This window comes from Balaenoptera musculus, chromosome 8 (assembly GCF_009873245.2).
Source record: "Balaenoptera musculus isolate JJ_BM4_2016_0621 chromosome 8, mBalMus1.pri.v3, whole genome shotgun sequence".
Classification (NCBI taxonomy): Eukaryota; Metazoa; Chordata; class Mammalia; order Artiodactyla; family Balaenopteridae; genus Balaenoptera; species Balaenoptera musculus.
This window is the reverse complement of record NC_045792.1, coordinates 85,566,573-85,592,448: the sequence shown is the minus strand read 5'-3', so window position 1 is coordinate 85,592,448 and position 25,876 is coordinate 85,566,573. Positions and strand designations below refer to the sequence as shown.

General features: G+C 34.8%; 1 protein-coding gene across 3 annotated transcripts in view; it reads right to left on the bottom strand.

The window, feature by feature from the left end:
• Positions 1-25,876, bottom strand: part of PDHX (pyruvate dehydrogenase complex component X) — a 197,194-nt gene that overhangs the window by 135,086 nt on the left and 36,232 nt on the right. For all 3 annotated transcript variants that reach the window (XM_036859962.1, XM_036859961.1, XM_036859963.1), the window contains exons 4-7: positions 18,571-18,770; positions 15,813-15,911; positions 8,288-8,462; positions 6,520-6,667 (exon numbers count right to left, since the gene is read on the bottom strand). In XM_036859962.1, the coding sequence (XP_036715857.1) occupies positions 6,520-6,667; positions 8,288-8,462; positions 15,813-15,911; positions 18,571-18,770 (622 nt within the window). The remainder of the gene's footprint in view (positions 1-6,519; positions 6,668-8,287; positions 8,463-15,812; positions 15,912-18,570; positions 18,771-25,876) is intronic.

The following is a 25,876-nucleotide window of genomic DNA, read 5'->3' as shown; positions in this document are numbered from 1 at the left end:
GGAAGAAAATTCTAACATATGCTCATCGTGAATGAACCTTGAGAACAATATGCTAAGTGAAATAAGCCTGTCACAAAAGGACAAGTATTGTATGATTCCACTCAAATGAGATACAGAGTGGTCAAATTCATACAGACAGAGAGTAAAACAGTGGTTGCTAGAGGCTGAGGGGAAAGGGGAACAGGGAGTTACTGTTTAACAGGTACAGTGCTTCAGTTTTACACAATGAAGAGTTTTGTGAATATGCATGGTGGCAATGGCTGCACAACAATATGAATGTACTTAATACCACAGAACTGTATATGTAAAAATGGTTAAGATGGTAAATTTTATGTTATGTATATTTTACCAGAATTTATAATTCAAGGGACGGAAAAAAATGAAGGAGAAATAGACTTTTCCAGACAAAAACTGAAAGAATTTTTTGCCAGCCAACCTGTACCACAAGAAACATTAAGAAAGTTCTTCAGGCAGAAGTATGATAGCAGATAGCTAGCACTCTGGTTCTGTACAAAGAAATGAAGAATGACAAAACTGGTAAAAATACAGACAAGTATAAAAAGACATTTTTTTTCCCCTCATTTTTAAAACTTTAAAATATAGGTGATTTGCTAAAGTAAAAAAAAATTATACATATACTCTGCTGACATCATATGTAGAAGTAAAGCATAAGAATAACAGCATAAAGGATGAGGGAGGGAGTACAGGCATACTGTAAGGTGCTTACATTATACATGAGGTGGTGCAATAAAAATATGAAGGTAGATGTGATAAAGAATTATACTGTAAACCCTAAAGGAACCACAAAAATAAATAAACATGAATAAATAAATAAATAATGAGAGAGAGGAGAGAGAGTAAAAAGAGAGAAATAAAATGGAATCATAAATAAAAAAGTAATCCAAAATGAGATAAGAAACAGGAAAAACAGGAAGAATGATGGGACAAAAACAAAGGACAATAAATGGTACACAAGAAAATTTTACAAAGGAAAAACAAAGAACAAATCATTAAATGTGAATAGTTTAAATCTTAATGAAAAGACAGAAACCACAGGATTGGATTAAAAAAGTGAGAACCAATTACATGCTGTCTGCAAGGAACCATCTAAATACAGGTATACCTCATTTTATTGTGCTTTGCTGTACTGCCCTGTGCAGATATTGTGGGGTTTTTTTTTTTAACAAATTGAAGGTTTGTGGCAACCCTGCTTCAAGGAAGTCTACTGGTGCCATTTTCCCAACAGCATTTGCTCACTTCATGTCTCTGTGTCACATTTTGGTGATTCTCTCAATATTTCAAACTTTTTCATTATTACTATATTTGTTAATGGTGATCTGAGATCAGTGATCTTTGATGTTACTATTGTAATTGTTTTGGGGTGCCACGAACCACACACACAGAAGAAGGTGAACTTAAGTGATAAATATGTGCATGTGCTCTGACTGCTCCACTCACTGGCTGTTCCCCTGTCTCTCTCCCTCTCCTCAAGTCTCTTTATTCCCTGAGATTCAACAATGTTGAAATTAGGCCAATTAATAACCATACAATGGCCTCTAAGTGTTCAAGTGAAAGGAAGAGTCACACATCTCTCACTTTAAATCAAGAGCAAAAAGTGATCAAGCTTCGTGAGGAAGGCATGTTGAAAGACAAGGCAGGCCGAAAGCTAGGCCTCTAGTGCTGAACAATTAGCCAAGTTGCAAATGAATGCAAAGGAAAAGTTCTTGAAGGAAATTAAAAGTGCTGCTCCAGAGAACACATGAATGATAACAAAGCAAAACAGCCTTATTGCTGAGAGGAAGAAAGTGTGAGTGCTCTGGATAGAAGATCAAACCAGCCACAACATTCCCTTAAGCCAAAGCCCGATCCAGAGCGTGGCCCTAACTCTTCAATTCTGTGAAGGCTGAGAGAGGTGAGGAAGCTGCAGAGGAAAGTCTGAAGCTAGCAGAGGCTGGTTCATGAGGTTTATGGAAAGAGCCATCTCTGTAACATAAAAGTGCAGGGTGAAGCAGTAAGTGCTGATAAAGAAGCTGTAGCAAGTCATCCAGAGGATCCACCTAAGAACATTAAGGAAGGTGGCTACATTAAATCACAGATTTTCAATGTAGATGAAACAGCCTTCTATTGAAGGATGCCACCTAGGACTTCATAGCTAGAGAAAAGTCAATGCTGGCCTCAAAACTTCAAAGGATAGGCTGACTCTCCGGTTAGGCAGCTGGTGACTTTAAGTTGAAGCCAGGGCTCATTCACCATTCCAAAAATCCTAGGGATCTTAAGAATTATGCTAAATCTACTCTGCCTGTGCTCTATAAATGGAACAAAACAGCCTGTATGACAGCATACGGTTTATGTACTGTTTACAAAACAGTTTACTGAATATTTTAAGCTCCCTGTGGAGACCTACTGCTCAGAAAAAAAGATTCATTTTAAAATATGATTGCTCGCTGACAATGCACCACATCACCCAAGAGCTCTGACAGAGATGTACAACAAGATTAATGTTGTTTTCATGCCTGCTAACAATCCATTATGCAGCCCGTGGATCAAACATAATTTTGACTTTCAAGTCCTTGTAAGAAATACATTTCATAAGGCTATAGCTGCCATATACAGTGATTCCTCTGATGGACTTGGGCAAAGTAGGTTGAAAAACTTTGGAAAGGATTCACTATTCTAGCTGCCATTAAGAACATTTGTAATTCATGGAAAGAGGTCAAAATATCAACATTAGCAGGAGTTTGGAAGTTGATTCCAATCCTCTTGAATGACTTTGAGGGGTTCAAGACTTCAGTGGAGGAAGTAACTGCAGATGTGGTAGAAACAGCAAGAAAACTAGAATTAGAAGTAGAACCTGAAGATATGACTGAATTGCTGTAATCTCATGATAAAACTTGAACAGATGAGGAGTTGCTTCTTACGGATGAGGAAGGGAAGTGGTTTCTTGAGATGGAATCTACTGGTGAAGATGCTGTGAAGACTGCAGAAATGACAACAAAGGATTCAGAATATGACATAAACTTAGTTGATAAGCAGCAGCAGGGTTTGAGAAGACTGACTCCGCTTTTGAAAGACGCTCCACTGTGGACAAAATGCTATCAAACAGCATCGCTGCTACATAGAGCCGTTTGTGAGAGGAGAGTCAGTCAATCAATGCAGCAAACTTCACTGCTGTCTTATTCTTTTAAAAATGCCCACAGCCACCCCACCCTTCAGCAACTCCCACCCTGATCAATCCACAGCACTCAACATCAAGGCAAGACCCTCCAGCAGCTGAAGGCTCAGATGGTGGTTAGCATTTTTAGCAATAAAGTATTGTTAGACATAATGCTACTGCACACTTAACAGACTATGGTATAGTGTAACATTACTTTTATATGCATGGGAAAACCAGAAAAAAAAAAAGTGTGACTTGCTTTATTGAAATATTTGCTTTATTGTGGTGGTCTGGAACTGAACTCATGATATTTGTGAGGTATAAAGATACAGATACATTCAGAGTAAAAAGATGTAAAAAGACATAATATAAAAACACTAATCAGAGAAATCTGGAATGCCTATATAAATATCAGGCAAAGGAGGTTTGAGGATAAGGAATATTATACCAGGAACAGACAGGACATTACATGATGGGTCTATTCACCAAGAAAACATAAAAATCCTAAATGTGTATATGCCTAATAACAGACTTTCAAAATACATGAAGCAAAGACTGATAAAAACTAAGAGAGGAAACAGACAAATCTACAATTATAATTAAGGATTTTAACACTCCTCTTTCAAAGATTAATAAAACAAAGAGACAGGAGATCAGTAAGTTTACAGAAGATAAGAACAATAGTATCAACCAACTTCACCTAACCAACATTCATAAAACACTCCTCAAAAGTAGAACACACATTCTTTTCAAGGACACTAACTTTTGTGCTCCATTGCCTGCGCTTAGTCAAGCTGGCTCTGCACCTTTGTAAAAGAATATTGCCTATAGCCTGAAATATACATAATAGCCCTTTCTCAATGCTCTGCCTGCAGAGGCTTGAACTTTAAAGGTGTAACACTTTTCCATTCACATAGAGATAAAAAGCTGCAGAACGGAAAGCAATTGCCTTGTTGGAGGTTTACAGGCACGTTGTGACCAGACCACCCTGGCACTGTAAGAACAAAGGGTTCCAGCACCAAAAAGACTGCAACAACCAGTCACACCCCCTACCCTTTTAGTATAAAAGCAGCCTGAATTCTAACCCGGGGAAGATGGTTCTTTGGGACACAGTCTGCCACCTTCTTGGTCTGCTGGCTTTCTGAATAAAGTTGCTATTACTTGCCCTAACATCGCGTCTCTCAATTTATTGGCCTGTTGTGCAGTGAGCAGTATGAGCTTGGACCAGGTAACATTATGACTATAAAATAAATCTCAACAAACTTAAAAAGATTTAAATCATACAAAGTGTGTTCTCTAAACACAGTGGAGTTAAACTAGAAATCATAAAAGAAAGAAAACTGAAAAGTCCCTAAATATTTGGAAATTAAACTTATACTTCTAAATAACTGATTAATCAAAAAAGAAATCACAAGGGAAATTAGAAAACATCTTGAATTGAGTAGGAAGGAAAATAAAACAGGCCAAAATTTATGGGCTACAGCTAAAGCACTGCTTAAAGGGAACTTAAAAGTATCATATGCTCATGTTAGAAATAAAGTTTATTATATTATATTGACATCGATTTTCACCTTAAGAAACTAGGGAAAAAAAGGGCAAATTAAACCCAAAGCAAATAGAAAAAATGAAATAATAAAGATGAGAGTAAAACTCAATAAAAACAAAATTATAGAAAAAGTTAGTAAAATCAAATAACTGGTTCTTTGAAGAGATCAATAAAATTGATCAACCTCTAGCCAGACTGACCAAGAAAGTTAGAAGACAAATTACTAATATAAAAAATGGTAATCTCACTTCATTTACAGTCATCCCTCCGTATCCGAGGGGAACTGGTTTCAGGACACCTCCTGGATACCAAAATCCGAGAATGTTCAAGTCCCTTGCATGAAATGGTGTAGTATTTGCATATAACCTACACACATCCTCCCGTACACTTTAAATCTCTAGAATACTTGTAATACTTAATATGATGTAAATGCTATGTAAATAGTTACCAGTGCATGGCAAATTCAAGTTCTGCTTTTTGGAACTTTCAGGAATTTAAAAAAAAGATGGTTGGTTTAATTCACAGATGCAGAAGCTGTGAATATGAACTGCCAACTGTATACACAGATGTTGTAAGTATAATAAGGTAATATGATCAACTTAATGCCAATAAATTTGATAACTTAGAAGACATAAACAAATTCCTTGAAAAACGCAAACTACCAAAGGTCATTCAGGAAAAAATAATAACTCTTAATCTATTCTAAAAGTTGAATTTGTAGTTAAAAATCCCCATAAAGAAAATGGCAGCCCTAAAAAGCTTCATTGGTAAATTCTACCGAACAATTAAAAAACAAGTAAAACCAATTCTACTCAAACTCTTCCAGAAAATAAAGGAGTAAGAAACATTTCCCAACTTATTCTGTGATAACAAACCCAGTAAAAAAAACTCAATAAAAGAAAAACGACAGACCAGTATTTCTCATGTGCACAGGTGTAAAGATTCTTAGCTAAATTTTAGAAAATGGGATCAAGCAATATATGAGAAAATTTTTAATGATTAAATGAATTTTAATCACTCACTAATGAGGAATCACTCATGTAAACAAAGGTGATTCAACATTTGAAATCAACCAATGTAATTCATCATATTAACAAGGAAAGAAAAGATTATTTCAAAAGATACACAAAAAGTATTTGAAAAAACAACATCCATTCATGCTTAAAATTCTTGGCAAATTAGGAATAAAATTTCTTCAACATGAAGAAGGGAATCTTCCAAAAAACCAACAGCTAACGTTAAAAACTGAATGCTTTCCCCCAAGATCAAGAACAGGGCAAGAATGTTTGCTTTTATCACATACTGATCACTGTAACAGAGGTCCTAGACAGTGCAATAAAGCAAGAAAATGAAATAAAGTCATACAGATTGGAAAGAAAAAAATAAAACATCAGATCATTCTAAAAATTTATATGTCTCTCAGCAACCTTAGTTTTAATAGATTTGGAGAAGAAACATTACAAATTTAATAACATGAAAGTACATTTTGAAGAGGAACTAAAAATTAAAATGTATAAAGAGTGATATCTAAGATATATTTACAATCTAAAACATTCTTAAATCAGTTTTGGATTTTATACTTTCTAAAATGTTAAGAACTGCTTCTTCAGATATCATACCAAAAAGTATGACGTATTCAATACTATGGAACCAATTTATTTCTTATAGGAAAAGAGAACCAATTCTCTTCTAGTACTAAAATATGCCCAGATGATGAAACTGATGGAAAAAGCTACACAATGTGCATTTCATAAATAAAGGATCTCATAATAGTTAGTTTAGCATGTGTATTACATTAAATAAACTCAACTTTACTAACCTCTGACTAGACTTTGCCTAACTTTTAAAACAGCTCCAAGGTCACAGTCAGTAGTAGCATATGCATGAGGTACAGTACGTTTAGATTCAGTTAACCTCTTGGCAATAACTCTTCTAATATTGCTAGTAGGGATTTCAGTGAACGTGCCCTGCAAAGAATAACATGTCCATTAAACCATAAATAGAATTGGAAAAAACAAGCAAACAAACTGTAACTGAAATCCTGTCTCAATGACCTAACTTATGAAAATAAAGATTAATACAGTAAAACTGTTATGAAAAATTCTTAGTATAAGAAGAAATATAAGAAATCTGAGGAATTTTAACTTTATAGTATATGACTGTAGAAAAAAAGCAGAAAAATTCATGTTTCAGTTGTGAATGGAACATCTATATTACCATGTTTAAGATGATTAAAAAGAAATGTACCAAATCATGAATAAACCCCTCATGGGTGTGCTTACTGAGATATCACCTATAAGCCTGTAAGTAGCTTCTGTTACAAACATCACTTCTTAATAAAACTCAAAGCAATCAATAAATCAACAACTACAGGCAATTTTTACTTATAAAAATGGCATACATGAGAAAAAGGTAATCCAAAATACTAGATAATCTGCCAAATTATTTTTATTTTGGTTTGTAATTAAAAATAAAAAAATCACATGAGCATCTTATTTCCAAGAAACTCATAAAGTATGAATGGGATAATAAAATCTTCCTGTAACTTTACTGTAGCTTTTCCATTCTGTTCCTTGAACCTCTAACAAAAACATGATGGACCTTAAATTAGGTCTAATTCTTTCTTTGTCCTTCACTCCACTATGGGACTGGATTACAGTCACTTAGGATAATACAAAACAGCCAAAAGTACAGCTGACTTCTTTTTTTATAAATGCTTTCTGTGGGAATTAAACGTCTTATGTTAGCAAAATACTTGATCAAATAAAATAAATGCTGTCTACATACTGTAAGAATTTTAAAGTAAGGTTTATCTTTCAAATTTGAATAACTTACTTTTTAAAGAAATAAGATTTGATTACTCAAACTTTTGTGTATGTAGTCACGAATCATTAATGTACACTTAAAAAATCTGTTTCTCATGAAACTTGTACTGTTTTTAATTCTTTTAAAATACTATATTGGAATATATTTCTCCATCAGAAAAAGCAGAGTAGGTTTATTTATTTATTTTTTTCAGTGCCCATTCAGCTTTAAACAAACCTGATTATCCTGCATTTCTTCTGATGGGAAGCAAATGACATAAAAGGTACTAAGAAAGGGAGACAGAGAGGCAAAATGGAGTAATTTGAAAACAAAAAAGGGCTATTACATGTATCCAAGAAGGAAAGAATGATTAGCTATACCATCTCTATAGTTCTTCACAGTAAGACTATCAACTCCCTTAGTCAAAAAATAAAACATATCCACAAAAGGGAGCTGGTGTCAGCTACCAATTATTAGTATCACACCCAAGAAAAAAAAGACATGAAAAGTATCACGATTATAGAGCATATACATGGCACTGACATTGTGGAACTTGTGGCAAATTTAAATTGAATCATAATTCTATTTGGAAGGTAGCACTGTACAAACAAATCTGGTTTATGGAAATGTGCAAAACAAAACATTTAGAGAATTTCTGTCTTCATCACTTTGAGCTACTGCTATAATGGACTGGTAAAAGAACTCATAAAACATAGAGTAATGGTTCTTATTTTCTCTCTCACTTAAATCTGAAAAATAAAAATCTACTCAGATGACATTACCGCTACATTAGGCTGTCCAGGAGTTGATACTGGAGGGATCATTGGCCGGGGATAAGATGGCCTGGCTGTGGCCCGTGGGGGTAAAGACGCTGTGGGAATGGTTGGCAGGGCTGGGGTGGGTCTGGATTCAGTGATCTTGCTCATCTGTTTCAACTGGACCAGTTTGAGAGCATCCCTGGAGATAAGAACGGAGTTAGATAACCATGATTAGCAACCAGGAATATAAGAACTTTCAGAAAATGGAGGCCAGATGTGAAGGGAAAATAAAGAAATATACTGATGTCAAGGCTACAACGCAAAACAATTTGAGCTAGACAAGAAAATCTTGTCTCTCACCTGTTCTACTGATTCATATTTGTTCAATGGCTACAATATTTGCACATTTTAAAAACAAAACAACAAACAGATTTTATCAAAGTATTGGGTGTAGACAGTTATTTTTTAAAGGAAAATCAGTCTTTATTTCTGGGGGTGGTGTCTTTTGGTAGATGAGCAATTCATAAATTAAGCCATACCCTCATTCATGGTATTTGTGAAATAATTTTCATATAGCATTCAGAAAGTGTCAAGCTTACTGTACCTATGACTTTCATTAGAATATTTACTAAAGCATTGTTTATCCTCATGCAAATTAGCTTGTTTATGGCCAGGAAATCATACCTCAAATGCTATCAGCACAATCTAATGTAATAAACCTAACCTATAGCAGCATTTAGAATGAAAAATAACTAAACAAGTAACAGACTTGCCTTTGTATTACTCTGCAAAACAAAGGTGTCTTTGTTTATTAAAAGGATATAATTAGACTACTATTCAAACTCTCAATCCATTCAAAGTTACAGTGGTATAAAGTCATGTACTTCCTTAAACAAAGCAGCTTTTTCAAAAATTTTAATCTGACAATTCTAAAGTACTTAAAAATATTTTACATTAAAAATGTTTTAAATCTAAAAATTTTTTTAAATGAAAAAGGTTTTACATAGTCTAAAAACAACTTCAGGGTAACACAAATCTAAAGGCAAATTATATTTTTAAAATTTCTTAAACACAGTTAATGATTTGATATTATCACATACTAGGCAGAACTCTGAGATGGCCCCAATATTCCTGTTCCTAGTGTACATACCCCATATAATCTCTCTTGAGTGTGGGTGGGCCTGTGAATATGATGAATGTCACTCCCATGATTAGGTTACATTACATGACAAAGGTGATGGATTTTGTAGACATAATTAAGGTCCCAAAGCAGTTGACACTGAGTTAATCAAAAGGCAAACTATCCTGAAAGGGTCAGACATATCAGATAAGTTCTTTAAAAGGAACAGGGAATTCCTAAAAGAAGAAATTTGAATGGCGATTCTCCTGCTTGCACTGGAGAAGCAAACAGGCATTTATGAACTGTCTATGGAGGTGATCTCGTGGCAAAGACCTGAAGGAGGCCTCCAGGAGGTGACAGCAATCCTTGGATGACAGCAAGCAAGAAAACAGGGCTCAGAGTCCTAGTACCCCAAGGAACTGAATTCTGCCAACAACGATGTGAACCTGGAAGAGGGCTCCAACCTTCACATGAGACCCTAGCCCTGGCTGACACCTTGATTTCAGCCTTGTGAGACCATGAGCTGGAAACCCAGCCATGCTGGACCAGGACTTCTGACCCACAGCACTGTTAGACAATAAGTGGGTGTTGTTTTAAGCTACTGTTTGTTGCAATTTGTCATGCAGCAATAGAAAATTGACACAGGCAGGAATGCTCTAGCTTGGGGAGGCATCATAGGAGGGATCTTCCAATGTGTACTGGTATATTTTTAAGGAAGGAGAGTCTATGATGATTTTTATATCAGGTCCAGAAAGGGATACATGAACTTAACATTAAGTGCAAGTAAGTTACTTGTTTCAAAATTAAAGAGCTGACATTTAAGATAAGAGGTCAGACTGACAAAGAAATCTTAAAGGTTGTATCATCCTTGATCTTTAAGTACTGAAAGAGGGAATAAAAGTGGAAAAGTGAGCCTCTTGTGTATGTACTGTGGTTATGTTAATGTAATCTTACACCAGCCATGTGAGAGAGGTATTATTACTCCCACTTTATAAATGAGTAAGTAGGTTCAAAGAGGTTAAATTCCATTTCTAAGTCAGTAGTTCTCAAGCACCTACTCTACTCTAGGTGTTGAAAATATAATGTTAAAACACTTCCCAACAAGGAGTGTTATTCTATAGGAAAGTCATACATTAATCAAGTAAACAAATGAATCGATAGTGAAGAAAATAAAGCAGAGTAATGAGATTGAGAGTCATGAGTGAGAGGAGGTGTTACTTTAAAACAGGGCGGTCAGGGAAGGCCTGAAGAAATAATATTTCTGTGGATGGACATGAAGGAGCAAGTCTCAAGAACAGCTGGGAAAAAAGCATGTTTCTAGGCAGAGAACAGCAAGTGTAAAGGCAGGGAAATTAGGGCTTCTAAGAACAGAAGGAAGCCCAGCATAGAAGGAGGGCAGTGAACAAAGTGGAGAGGGTTTAAGGATGAAGCTGAAGAGGTAGGCAGCTAGGAGCTGCCAGGGCTGGGACCAAACCCGGGTATGGCCAACTCCAAAGCCTGTGTATTTCCTACTACCTTTCTAATACCTGTGCAGAGCATGCCAATTAAACTAGGCAGAGTCGGAACAAATTTTTCTCAGAAGAAAAGGCTAGAATAGAATTAAATAAGCATATCCCAGATTAACAGCAATTCTGTGACTGAATGAAGAATAGTTATCTATGCAGTCTGAAGTAGCTAAAAGTAGGACCTCCAGACAAAGGCCCTTCACCCACCACACAAAAAGTAACAGGAACATAACTGGAGGCAAGGCTGGTTCCCCAAGGATGAGCCACAAACCTGATGGTAACGGCAGAAAGACTGAGTGTCCTGGGGAATGAGCTTATGTGCTCTTAAGGCTTTTTAACAGCAAGCTTACTCCTACTTGGAAGTTAATTTTAAATTTACTTATGATATTTATAACCCAAAGCACCATTTTTCCAGTTAATTGTGATAACATTTACATGTGAAGTAAATGACTGCCCTACAATTCCTGGGGATTTATGTCATGAGTCAAAACCTTGGCCACACAGATAAAAGTGTGAGCATTGATATAAGATAAGGCCTTTTGTTTTAGAAAAATGCCTTCAACAAAAGATATTTAGCGTTTAAGAGCTGTTACAAGCCACAGCCTAACATTACTAGTCCCCTTTCATCATATAAGGTAATTAAATACACCTCTCTAACAAAATCTATTCTTAATCTGGGTTTTAAAGTTTAGCATCAGAATGGCATATACAAAACACATTGATTTCTTTATACAGGGATCACTAGTGTACCCTCAGTAATTGGTTAAAAACAAACCAACAAACAACAACAACAGAAAACAATGAACACTTGAGGAGATTAAAAAAATCTAAAATAATGCCTGAATACATTCTACTTAGAAAAAGGTTGGTCACACTAAATAGACATATTCTTATTTCACTATCAGCATTACTATTACTTACTATTTTTATCAAGAAAAGGCAGTTTAGGTTCATCCCTAAAAGTAAGTAGGAGTCATCAATCATAAACGAGCAGAAAATCAATTCTGGCCATGGGCTCACGGTAAACTTTTATTGCTGATTTTACACTTACATAGCTCATAAAGTATGAACGTTCATTATTGTTTAATAACAGCCAATAATTTAGTTTCTGTAATACAGAGAATGATTTTTAATGATTTCTGTCCATTAAGTAATTAATCAGTCTAAGCCCGAAGAATCAGGTAGATATTAAAAGCTATAAAAATTAGAGAAAAACTGATACACCATTCACTTCTGCTTTGGGCATTCACTTAAGGCAGAACCTTCTCTACCAGATCCCTTAAGTCATTTGGGTGTGCTATGAATTAGTTTTAAAAAGAAGTATCACTGAAAACATACTAGACACGACTGTCATGCCTACTATATTTGTGATGCTGTGATACGAACACAAACATTAGCTACAAGTATGACTTAAGACGTAGATATGCCAAAGAAGTTAGGCTATAGGCCAAGAACCTCCAACAGTGTCCCTGGCACTTGTTTTCCTAAAACAGTTACATGTACAGGTAAAGCAAAGTCTACATGCTTTTGCACAACATACACTCTGAGCAATATGCTTGCTTTCATGCAACATTAAAATAGCAAACATGACACTTATGGTTTTCTTCATAAATACAATGGGTCAGAGACACCTCCTCAGCTGTTGCAACTGACTTTTCTCTTCTACTTGCACTTTTAGTTGACAAGGTAAGGAGGAAGGGTGTCCCTCATTATTTCAAGAATGTGTGCTAAGGTATTTGGGGCGCAGCTTATGCTGAAGGCTGCAATTTGTCAATCTTACCAGAAGATGACATTTCTGTAGATGACACGAGGACAAATTTTTTTCCAAAGGTCACCTCAGTGTTTAACTTAAAACAGGGCATCTTTAGTAGTATACAAAGTAAATATTCTCAATAATGCATGCTTTAAGGATCCATTTTCCTCATAAAATCTTTTGTAATACGTCATATTTTAAAGACCGAAGGTTGACCCTCTTATGGTAGGGAGTTAAAGGGCAGGGAAAGGACTGGGTAATAGGCAGACAAAGATAGCAAAGATATCAAAAACATAACTCTGTAATAGTGCTTCCTTAGGGGATCCAACAAGATAACACCATTCTGTCCTCCTTAGGAGATGTCAGACTACTATGATAACTTTCAACTTGGGTTTAAAAAAGATACCTGTTCATCGTATATGTATTAAGCACATACGGAAAGAGAAGGGAAAGAAAAAGAAAACTCTACTTCTTTACCCCACTGCTGTCACACCACTGATCTGCCCTCTAAATGGTCACTAATCACCAACTTCAAGAGCCTTTTCTCAGATCCCTTCCTCCTTGACTTATATCCATCTCCTAGATATCCTCCAACACAGAAATTTTTGCCTTCTAAAATGTTTACCTACTGATGATCTCAACTGTAACTATCACTTTATTATCTGTCAAACCTACGTCTCTAGTACCAAACTATCTCCCAAGACACATCTTCACCTCACTGATTCTAATATCTGGAATCTGGTTTGTCAGCACCGACAATAAGCTTCAAACCAAACACATTAGTTATTCTACCAAGACAAATGCTTCCGCAAGTCCCTTATTTCTATTTATGGGGCCAAAATGTCATCACCTGGAACAGAATCCCAAGTTCTTCCCTTGACTCGTTGCTATCCTGGTCTGTGCTCTACAATCCATCCTTTACAGGCTTCTGGATTTTCTCCTTATAATGCTGTATCCATCAGTGATCTCTCTTTTACATTCTTACCCACATTCGAGTATTCATTCTCTCTTAGCTAGACTACTTTATGAGCCTATTAATTTATCTCCTTACCTCAAGTCTTTTTCTGCTCCAATTTATCTTTCACAAATTTGCAAAATTGATCTTTCTAAGTTACATCTATGATTATTTTACATTTCACCAAATCTTCACAATTAATGAATTAAATATAGACTCTTTATCTTATCCCTCAGATATATATGGGTAAGTCTACCATGTTATAAAGAAAGTTGTTTTCTCCCATTTTTACAGAGACTTTTTCATAAGGTATGGACTGGTAGAAGATTAACAAAATTAAGATACAAGTAGTATATACTAGATAAGGATTAATGTGGGGGAAAAAACCAGGCTTAACTACCTACCAGGATTCTTTATTTTAATCTTTTATGGCTAAGTGAAACTTTTAAGTCTTTTAATTAAAAATCCACAGTCCAGGATGTTGCCTTTCAGCCAGGGGTCAGAATAGCTGATTTCCAACTCATGTGAGTATGGTGGCACAAACTTCACAGTATATGTTTAAGAAAACCACACACACCTGTCTGATTAACAAAGCAGTAAGGCTGAAGTACAGATAAATGAGGATATCTAAGAATTAAAGTGTATTGCTTTCGTTAAAAGAAATATCCAACAATAAACCAATGCTTTAATGAAGAGTAAAATAATACAATGAAAAGAAAGAAAAGTCACTTGGTCTGCCACTTAATAATTTCCTAACTTTGCTCTACCTCAACTTGTAAAAATTTCTGGCCAATACTACTGATCACTTTTATCAATAGTAGATAAACAGGGAATAAGCATATTGCTTTAAAACATTAACTCAATTTGAAAATTTAATTATTACTCTAGTAGAAATGTGGCAGACACCACTATAGCAATTTCACATTAGATCATATGCCTATTTGATTAACCTCTGTCTTCCTCACCAGACTAATTTTCAAAAGAGCAGGGGCCATCTTTTTTTATATATTCTTGAAAGACACAAAAGTTAAACAAATAGAAACACATAGTGTTCTTGAACAGGAAGACTCAACATCATAAAGATGTCAGTTCTCCCAAAGTTAATTTAAAATGTGATACAATCCCAATAAAAAGAACATAGTCTTCCTGCCCAACCCCACCAGCAGGGCTAGACAAACTGTTTAAAATTCATTTGGAAGAATAGTAAAATAAAAATAAACCAAGAAAACTGGTTTACTGAAAAAGAAGAGCAAGGATAGCTCTATCAGATTTTAAAGCTTACTATAAAATATTTCTAATTAGGAGTGTGGTCCTAAAAAAGTGAGGTACTAATTCACAGACAGACTGATCAACGGAATAGAAAAGAAAATCTAAAATGAGACCCAACCGCATATGGAAATTGCTTTGATCATACACGTGAGCAAAATCCAAATGGGTTAAGAATGAAATTTTTTCTTAAACTATGCTTCAGAAATTTAAATGTGATCGCATGATTACTTCATACAAACTTAAAAACAATATAAAGATTCACCACTCTGCACTCTAATTTTCTCACATATACGGAATCTAAGGAAAAAAAAAAAAGGCCATGAAGAACATAGTGGCAAGACGGGAATAAAGACACAGACCTACTAGAGAATGGACTTGAGGATATGGGGAGGGGGTGGGGTGAGATGTGACAGGGTAAGAGAGTGTCATGGACATATATACACTACCAAATGTAAAATAGATAGCTAGTGGGAAGCAGCCGCATAGCACAGGGAGATCAGCTCGGTGCTTTGTGACCACCTAGAGGGGTGGGATGGGGAGGGTGGGAGGGAGGGAGATGCAAGAAGGAAGAGAAATGGGAACATATTGTATATGTATAACTGATTCACTTTGTTATAAAGCAGAAGCTAACACACCATTGTAAGGCAATTATACTTCAATACAGATGTTTAAAAAAAATAATAATAATAATTTTCTCCATTTATCATAATTTCTAAGGTTCTGGCTTAGTTATCAAATTAGAACTGTTTTTCAGGAGTGCTGCAATTATTCAAAAAACAACCCTTGCATAAAATACATTTTATGCTGACAAAAGCAATTAAAAGTACAAAAGAACAGTGTATTTCCTTTTAAGTCTTATCACTGAATAAGCCCTTCTTTAAATACTTTCAGAAAAAGATGATCATGATAAGTAATGGAACTGGTTATTACAAAAAGCACACACATACTCTTTAGTGAATATCCCCCGAGGGCCAGTGGCTGTGCCCTGGTTAGCATCCAGTCCGTGTTTTTCCAGAATATTGCGGGCAGCTGGACTTAAACGGAACCTAAAGAAAACATGAAAATTAATGGAACCAATTAACACTTATATTTGATTCAAATATATCTAAATGTCCACAGTTTTGCTGAAAATTAGAAAAATTAAAACATAATAGAGCTATAATGACTCCCATAGATAGTGACAGTCAAATAAATTAATCGTACTAACGTGGTCTATTTTACTATGAAAACATTTTCATACAAATTTAACTAGTTATTATTTCAAAACACTCTTTTAATAAGAATAAATATTCATAGGGAGAAAGCTTCTATTTTGACTAACCACTTTTCACATGGCTCCTCACCACATACATCAGTAAGAAACTATGCTGTTCCTTCATGGTTTTTTTTATTATAGTAAAATATATGTAAAATTTACCATTTTAAGCATTTTTAGGTGTTATAATTGAGTGGGATTAAGTACAGTTACAATGTTGTACAACCATCACCACCACCCATCTCCAGAACTTTATCATTCTCCCAAAATGAAGCTCTGTACCAATTAAACAATAACTCCCCATCCCTCCCTCCTCCCAGCCCCTGGCAACCATCATTCTACTCTCTGTCCTTACTAACTTGACTACTCTAGGTAACTCATATAAGTGAAATCATTCATCATTTGTCCTTTTGCGACTGGTTTCTTTTACCCAGCATGTCTTCAAGGTTCATCCATGTTACAGTACGTGTCAGCATTTCCTTCCTTCTTAAGACTAACATTCCATTGTATATATACAGCACATTTTAGACATATGGGATGTTTCCATCTTTTGGCAATTGTGAATGCTGCTGTTATGAGCATGGGTATACAAATATCTCTTCAAGTCCCTGCTTTTAATTCTTTTGAGTATATCCAGAAAAGGAAGCGCTGGATGATATGGTAATTCTATTTTTAATATTTTGAGGAACTGCAATTCTGTTTTCCAGAGTGACTGCACCATTTTACATTCCCACCAACAGTGCACAGAAATACTAATTTCTCTATATCCTCAGCAACACTCGTTATTTTCTGTTTTGGGTTTTTCTTTCTTGTTTTTAGATAACAGCCATTTTAATTAGTGCAAAGTGATATCTCATTGTGGTTTTGATTTGCAGTTCCCTAACATCTTTTTATGTGTCTACTGACCATCTGTACATCTTCTTTGGAAGAAATGCACACTTGAGTCCTCTACCCATTTAAATTGGGTTGTTTTGTTGTTGTTGTTGTTGAATTACATCTTAACATATTTTTTCAAGTCCTTCGTATTTACATGCAAGCATTTTTACTTCATATATAAAGAAGAGAGGCAAACACAATTATGTTGATTCTATAGACAAGGAAACTGAGACACACACCAAAAGGTCACATGACTGTCTACTCTTCAAATAAGACCTTTAAGCCTAATAGCAAACACAAATAACTACACAGTCAGATTTTTAAAAATGAGTAAAACGGGCTAGATCCAGAAGTTTATAACTCCGAAAAGGAGAGGAACAAATGTGGCATTTTCTGCATTTCTGGGAAACAGCTCTAGCTGATATGGGCTCAGTGGTACCAAATCTTCAGATTTTTCAAGAGAAACTGAAATTTTAGATTTTAATGTAAGATTAACTAGTAACAAACCAAGTGAAAAAAAATTTTTTTAAATCACTACATGGGCCAACACTGTGCAGGTTCACAGGTCACCTGGTTTTTAAACTACACCATGGGGTTTCAGACCCACGTAAATTTCTAACGATGGATATTAACAAAATCACAGAGTATACTACCTTTGCAAAGGGGAAAAGACCATTAAGTACAAAGCATCCATGAGCCTACCTTGTGATTTTCATGGAAAATAAAGAGGAGCCAAGGCAATGGAGTCAGAAATACTGTGTATGATAATGGAAAGTTAAAACTCAGTACTTGAAACACAGTGGCAACTTCTTCTAACAAGAACTGACAATGGTAAACGACTGGAAAAAAATATAAAAACGAAAGCGTCTGCATTTTTATTTACGCTCAAAAGCATTCTTAATAGGACCATTTTTCTAAAAAGAACTTCTTTTTACAAAAAAAGGAATTTCATATAATTATAGAGAATATTAAAATAAATAAATAAAACATAATTTTCAGAGTCCATCGATTAAAGTTATGGAAAGCTAAAGTGAAACGATGTTTACTAAGTATCTGTGTTGTTACAGAACAACTGGACAAACTCGAGCTCTAATACATGTCAGAAACTCAAATGCAGGGTAGTTAGAAAAGGAATGCATGTTAAAATGCTAATTTCATTTTATATCAGCTATACATTTGAAACTGTAATTCACATTACAGTAATTAGGATTCCACGAATGGGAACACCATATGAAGTTTGGTACACTGAATTCCATTCTGGAATCCTAAAACCTAACTCAAGCTCAGTGGGGACACAGACTCTTTGTCTTTTTCTCCACAAGGTGTACAGGGCCTTCACAGCGCCTGGAATATAGTAGGTATTCAATACTATTTGTCTGTGGAATAAACAATGATGGTAAAATAATCATTCCTAGACCTCAGTTTCCTAAGAGAAAAAAAGGGAAGAGCAGCAACTTCCTACTTAATGTACAAAGGTGTTTTAAAAAGGATAATGATTAAAATACTCAAAAAGTTGCTGTTAACATTTCTTTTTTTTCTTTTTTAAATAACATCATTCAAATAAACATACTCACTGCAGTTTTCCCGGTATGTGTTCCTTTTTGACAGGGGTAGAAATCTGTGGTTCTGGTGAAGGGCAAGGCACTGATGGTTTTGAAGCTGGTGACAAAGGACCTATATCCTTGGGAATTTCAACATGTTTCCAATCTTCTCCTTCTTCAACTAGCAAACCAATTAGTGCACCTAGCCGTATATTTTTAGATCCTTCTGCAACCTATATTTTAAAAAGAAAATAATTGCAGAGATGGAAAGACTCATGACTTCATGAAGTATTTTACTCCTTGGACAATTCTGTACCAGGCAGAAATCTCTCTTAACGTGAGCGAAAATCTGCATCCGAGCTAGCCTGCCTCCGCCTTTCCTGTGCCTCGCCCACCTTCCCGCACCTACCCCTCTCTTCACCACTCTCCTCCTTCCTGTTACTGATTCTACCTCCTGAAAAAAAAAAAAAAAAAAAACAACCGAGACTCTCTCCTCTTTCTGACAGGCTTCAAATATATAAGAGCTACCATTACCATCTTCCTTTTGATGTCATTCAGTACAAATCCAAAACAGGAGTTGTAGTAACATATCTTAACTATTTGTCTTTCCCAGACAGTTTCCACAATGGCTTAGAGAATTCCAAGATTTCACAAGGGGTTAACTCCTTCAAATAAGTCATATTTATGAAAATTAATTTAAAGTAAAATCTTTTCAGTAAACTTAGTCTCTGGAACAAAGAACGTCCCATTGTATAGACAGAATTGGTTAACTACTGTGGTTAATAATGTTAAATATACTTCCCACATTTCTCTATATTTAATTTCTTCCCTGTATGTATATTTGCAAGACCTAAGAAATAAAATAAAAACCTCATGAATTTTCTGTAAGTACATGAGAAACATGGTGGTGTCTCAGCTAACCACTTTTTCATAGGTAATGCCAATTTAAAACATAAATAAGATCGAAGATGATTTTTTTAAACTCAAATATATTTTAAGCATTTCAGCAGCATTAATTCATAAAGAAAGAGTTGATTCTTATTTACCTATTAAAAGAAGTCCCTAGAGAACCTTCAGATGATAATATAAGTTCAGTACTGGAAGAAAACATCATTCCTTCAAAGTTTTCTATTGTTCCCTTTCAATTACTTTAAATAAGATTCATTAGAGATGTAATCTAATGAATAATAGAATGATAGACTGCAGGACAGTCACTAATATAGTAATTATAAGTAAAAGCGTAACTCTTAGAATTGGTTTGACATTTTCTAAGTAACAGTAATTTTCATGCTTATTAATATGTGCACTATTAAAATAATAAGGCATAAATTCTGAGAGTTAGGAAGCTTTCTAAGTTTACTAACTACTGATGGAGAAGAACAGTAAATATATATAAGAAATGGGTATATACAACTAAATAAGGATGTTTAATGAATTGCGGCTGAGGAAACAAAGATGCTAAACAACCCAAGAACAATTTGTTTAGTTGTTCGTCACATACTAAAAAGTTTCACTTCTGTGGACTGCTCATTTTTCTTTACTATGTCAAAAAGATGAGTTAAGATTATTAATGGGTTAATAACACTTTTTCTTCTTCTGAAAATGTCTATTTACCTGCTTATGAACTGCTAACTCAAAATCACAAAGTAAAATGATCAATTTTCTAAAAAAATTGATAGAAAAAAGCATTAAGTTATATGAAGTACACTTGATGTTAATTCCTATGAAAACTGAACCAGAAATAGGATCAATATCCAAGTTCAAAGAACATCACTCAAATAAAAAGCATTCTTTAAAAAAAGGAAAGTTTTATTTTAAAAATATCAATAGGTTTCTAAAACCTGAATCAGATACTATATAGAATCTGAAACTGATACCTCACCTTGTTTCATTTACTACAATAAATCATATAAATGATTCCATATATACCCTACTTATTGACACCTTCATAAGTGGGCAATAATGAGCATTTAGTATCATTTCCATTTTTACCATATCTAAATATCAAGTAAATTTTATTTTTAACTACTCATATTTTTCCATTAAAAAATGACATGATGAAACATGAAATCCAAATACCATGAACAATGATATACTACCACACAACTTGAACATATTAATATTAGTTATAAGAAAATAATGCCTATTACAGTTCCATTTAAAGTCATTAAAATCACTATACAAATTTAAGATCGCTTCTCTTTTTCTATTCCCTTAGTGCAATAAGAGATCTTTTAGAGGTGTGCTAGTTTCCTGTAGACATTTGCTTATGTTGTGGTCAGCAAATATTTAAAATTGGTGTAGACTCAGTAACGGAAGAAGATGCTCTTTTCAAAACTGTGCTGAGAAACCAAATGAGCCTCTGTTACTGCTCCCTCTGAGGTAGCACTGTGGGTGCGCTCTGCTCCGCTACAGCATCTGGAGCTTTGTGACACCTCAGAGGCCCAGGTCTTTTCCCAGGCATTGGACTTACTTGATCAAAATTCTCCCTTACTCTTGTGTCACTGATTTAATATTAAATGCAAGATTTTTACACTTAGTTCTGCTAAAACAGCCCATTAATGCTCAAATATTGGATCTGGAGTCTGTCACTTAAACTACTAGCCTTCCCTCACAGTTTTCTATAGGCTCCCTGGGTTTCAAAGCTGGCTCTGCTACTTATTAGTTATGTGACCTTGGTGAGGTTTCTTTACCTCACCATGCCTGTTTCTTCATCTGTAAAATGGAAATAATAATAGTAACTACTTCACAGAACTATCATAAGAAATAAATGAGTTATATACAAGACACTCAGAATAGTACCAGACATCTAGTGAGTACTACATAAATTGGAAAGATGCTATTATTATGATTGCGGTGGTGTTTTCCTCCAAGTTATTTTTAAAACAAAAATATACTCAACATGGATCAAGACTGAACTACAGAGGAGTGTCCCGATTGGGAAGCGCTGGAAATTCATACCAAAAGGCCCAGCATGAGGCTGGGTAAACAGCGACATGTGAGACATTGAGACAAACTATTTCTGTGACAAACTATTTCTCAATATACATATACCTATAGAGTCTGAATTCTATCCCTAGGCCCAGACCCCTGGTATGAGTCCTCTTTACCAGAGACATCCCCAAAAGCTGAAATGTATTATCTGCAAATGTGCTATAAATACAGCCCCCTTAATAAGCTCCAGTGTACCCAAGGATATGAGATGCTGAAGACACAAAATATCTACAGCAGTATTTCCCAACAGAGAAATTGTTTAAGAGGGTTCACTCCATTAAAGGTGCTGGTAAATACTGTCTGCTTTGATTCTGACATTAAAAAATAATCAGTAAGTTAAGAAATTATTTAAATATTTTTCTTCTTTAAAACAGAACAGTTTGAGAGCTGCTAAGTGAGTACTGAAGGAGCATGTACAATGGTTAGTGGAGATAAGCTGAGTCACGTGACTGGCTCAGTTGGTTTGAAAACAGTACAGATTTTCCATCATAGTTTGAACCATTATACAGTTTTAAATTGTTTTTATTCTTTAATATATATATTTAACTTACATGCACAATGAACTTTGGTTTAAAAGGAAGACACACAGAAACAATGAAGCAGAAAACAAATCAATGACAAGCTAAAATGCAGAGGGGAGAAGAGACATTCACTAAGTCCTTGAATACCAGTTTGTCTGGTACTCAAGTGCCAGGCACTGTTCTAGCACAGTATTAACTCATTTAATTCTCTTAAAAACCTTATGAAGTGCTATTATTATTCCCATTTACATATAAGGAAACTGAGGCAGAGAAAGGTTAAATAACTTGCTCAAGATCACAGGGCTAGTTAGCAAGGAGTCAATGCAGTGTGACACTAGAGACAACATTCAGTATGATCAGTACCCAATCTGTAAATTATATTTGCTCAATCAAAATGATCATACAGGGCTTCCCTGGTGGCACAGTGGTTGAGAATCTGCCTGCCAATGCAGGGGACACGGGTTCGAGCCCTGGTCTGGGAAGATCCCACATGCCGCGGAGCAACTAGGCCCGTGAGCCACAATTACTACTGAGCCTGCGCGTCTGGAGCCTGTGCTCCGCAACAAGAGAGGCCGCGATAATGAGAGGCCCGCGCACCGGGATAAAGAGGGGCCCCCACTTGCCGCAACTAGAGAAAGCCCTCGCACAGAAACGAAGACCCAACACAGCCATAAATAAATAAATAAATAAATAAAAATTAAACTTAAAAAAAAAAAAAGATCATACAGCACCTCAAGACAGTGCTACTATTTTTACAAAGAAGCTTAAAAAAGAAGAGTAGATTATAAATGATTTAGCTTTTAATTCATGGGGAACATAGACTCATTTACTACTTCAATGTCATTTACCCATTTCAGTATTAAAAAAATTAGAACTGAGAGTATCTCCCAATTAGTAGAATTTGCTCTGAGCTTTGAGAGGGTATTTTCTCAGTTAAAAATATTACAGTCTACAGAGAAGAATCAACTGAAGGTCTTACAACTTCAAATTTCAACCATTAACTTTCAAACTACAAAATGCAACGCTGAAGGAGACTGCAGGCAATTTAATAAAAAATAATGGAGGGGAGGAGGGAATCTAACAAAAAAATAAAACCTTACTGAAAAAATCCATTCTTTCGAAAACACCAGTGACACAGTACTGGAGTGAGAAACAATCAAGAAATTGACTGAATTTGAGGAACAATACCAAAAATAATTATGATCTGTTATTTTTGTAATATTCAGATGATCAATAAAGAGTTTTTTAAAAATCTGTTTTAATATCCATGGATGGTAGGTTTTAGAAAGAATTCTGTTTCTGAAAATTGTTTTGAAGAGTAACGGCTTACCAATAAAATAAAACTCTATCAATGAATGCATTGCCAGTCAATAAACTAAAATTTTCTAAAATTATGTAAGTTTAAATTTTTTTTAATTATATAAGTTTAAATAATCCTAACATCCTACACCCTCTTCACCCTCAAAAGTATCCTGACTTGTATGACAAATTATATAGTAACCCTAAATACATTTGAAGCCAAACTACACAATCTCTAATAAACTCTCCAAAAATGTCATCCTAATATTCTATTACATTACCATTTAAAGCACCTGCTATCCAATTTGCTGAATAATTTAAGACTAAACTTATGAACTGATCTATGTGTAATAATTTAAGGTTTTTGCATGACAACTTACTAGTGATTAAATGAGAATTCAACAACTCTCCAATTAACTTAATTGGAAATAAATCATAAAATTATCTACACTGATACCAATTATTCTTTATTAATATTATTAAGAGCTTCTAAGCTTTTTTTCTGGCTCTAATTGAAATGTAATAATATTATTTTACATTTAAAATGGAATTCAGATGTAAAAATTATGAGTACAAAGAAAAGAATAAAATTGGGAGGAGAGGGAGAGTATAAAAACCTCTCACAGACTATGGAAATAAATCCCTATGAAGAGCAAAACAGGTTATAATTCCTAACCTTTCAAAATGTGGGCAAACTAAAAACTAGAGTTTTACATCATCACTTGCCTTTTAACAAGCTCAATTATCCAACTCCTTGATTCTGAAAGTAAAAATCTCTTAAATGTATCCCTTTAAAAATCATTTATTATGTGTGCTAAAATATGAGAATTATTCCACAATGAAAGACAAAGTTGTAACTTGCTAGTGGGGTGGTTGAGAATGGAGTGGGGTGTGAAAGGCTAAAAAAAAAGACAAAAACAAAACACTATCAGTAAATCCACCGTAATTTTTTTCTCTATTTTTCCCCCATAAAATTGCACACATTGTGACATGAATATACTCCTATTCCTGTTATCCAAACTGCATGTGGAATAATAATAAAGCACAAAGCCCTAAACTACAAACATACAGTCTTTGGCAAGGAAATAGCTATTTGTGCCACTAAAGCTGCTGTCAAATCACACCCCCCCACCCCCACCGCTTCAGAGCTCTGGGGCCAGATGAACAGTCACTACTGACCTATGACATCATTAGTAATCTGAAATGCATTACTAAGCACCTGAGTGGAAAATGCTGTCAATTCTGGAAGACTTTCACAGCCAAACAATCCAGAACTAGGGCCAAAAACACAGCTTGCCAAAAGCACACACAATAAAATGTAGCTGCATTTATTACATATAGTAATTCAAACAACCTTTTTCCTTTTCAAAATGCTGCATAAATTAGTGAAACAAACTATTTTTGGTACGAACACTTATTTTTTCCTAGTTATAAAGGTACAGAAATTTTAGCCTTCCATTCATATTTCCTCCTAGGAAGTATGTTCAACAATGTGTTTTAACATGGCTATTAATATCGAAGATGACAAGTAAGGGAAGTTTGACAAATTAGAATGTAAAAGATAAAATATCAAGTATGACATCCCAAGGCATGGTCTTTGAATAGAATGTATGAAGGAAGGCATTATATGCATGGGCAAAGCAGAGGTAAGCTGGTAGCCCAGAATTAAAACCACATCAACAATGGACTACTAACAGACATGCAGTTTCTCTGTACAAATCAAACTACAGAGGCACTAATGGATGCTTAGTGTCTAGTCACAACCAACACAAATTATTAGACAAATATACAGACTGAAATGGGGGCTTATGGTCACCAAGACTGAATGAATAACTGTAATAATAATGGGAACAGTGATATTTATTGACACCTGGTGGGTGACAGGTCTTGTGATGAGTGTATATGCATTATCTCACTTAATCTCTACTACTACCCCATGACCTAGGTATTATAGTTATCTCCACTTTATTATGAAGGTTAAAGAATTTGCCAATCATGACATAACTAGTAACCCGCAGAACTTATTAGCTATATGAATCAGGCAGCAGTGTGACTCCAGAGCTTCCAATCTTAGCTGCTATACCATGCTGTCTATTAAACGTCCTACACGTTAAGAAACAAACATGCTCCATCAGTGAGTATACCATGTAACCTTAAACAGGCTTTAAGCATTTTATTTTACTTTACTTTTCACATAAATTCTAATATTCCATTATAAAAATAACATGCCTATTATAGAAAATTTAGAATATAGAGAAAAACAGAAAAAAACAGAGCAGGAGAATCACTTAGTTCCACTACCCAAAGACAAATACTCAAATTTTTATAACACTTCTTTCTAATCTTTTCTGTATTTATGTTTTTATTTAAAGTTCTACAAGATTGTAATCACCGTCCACACACAATTGTAAAAGCATTTTTCCAAAAATTTTTTGAATTTTTGTTAACTTATAAAGAAATCACATATTTTTCCTAGAAACAATTTTTCATTGGCTACATGATATTCCGTATTTCCTTCCATTAAT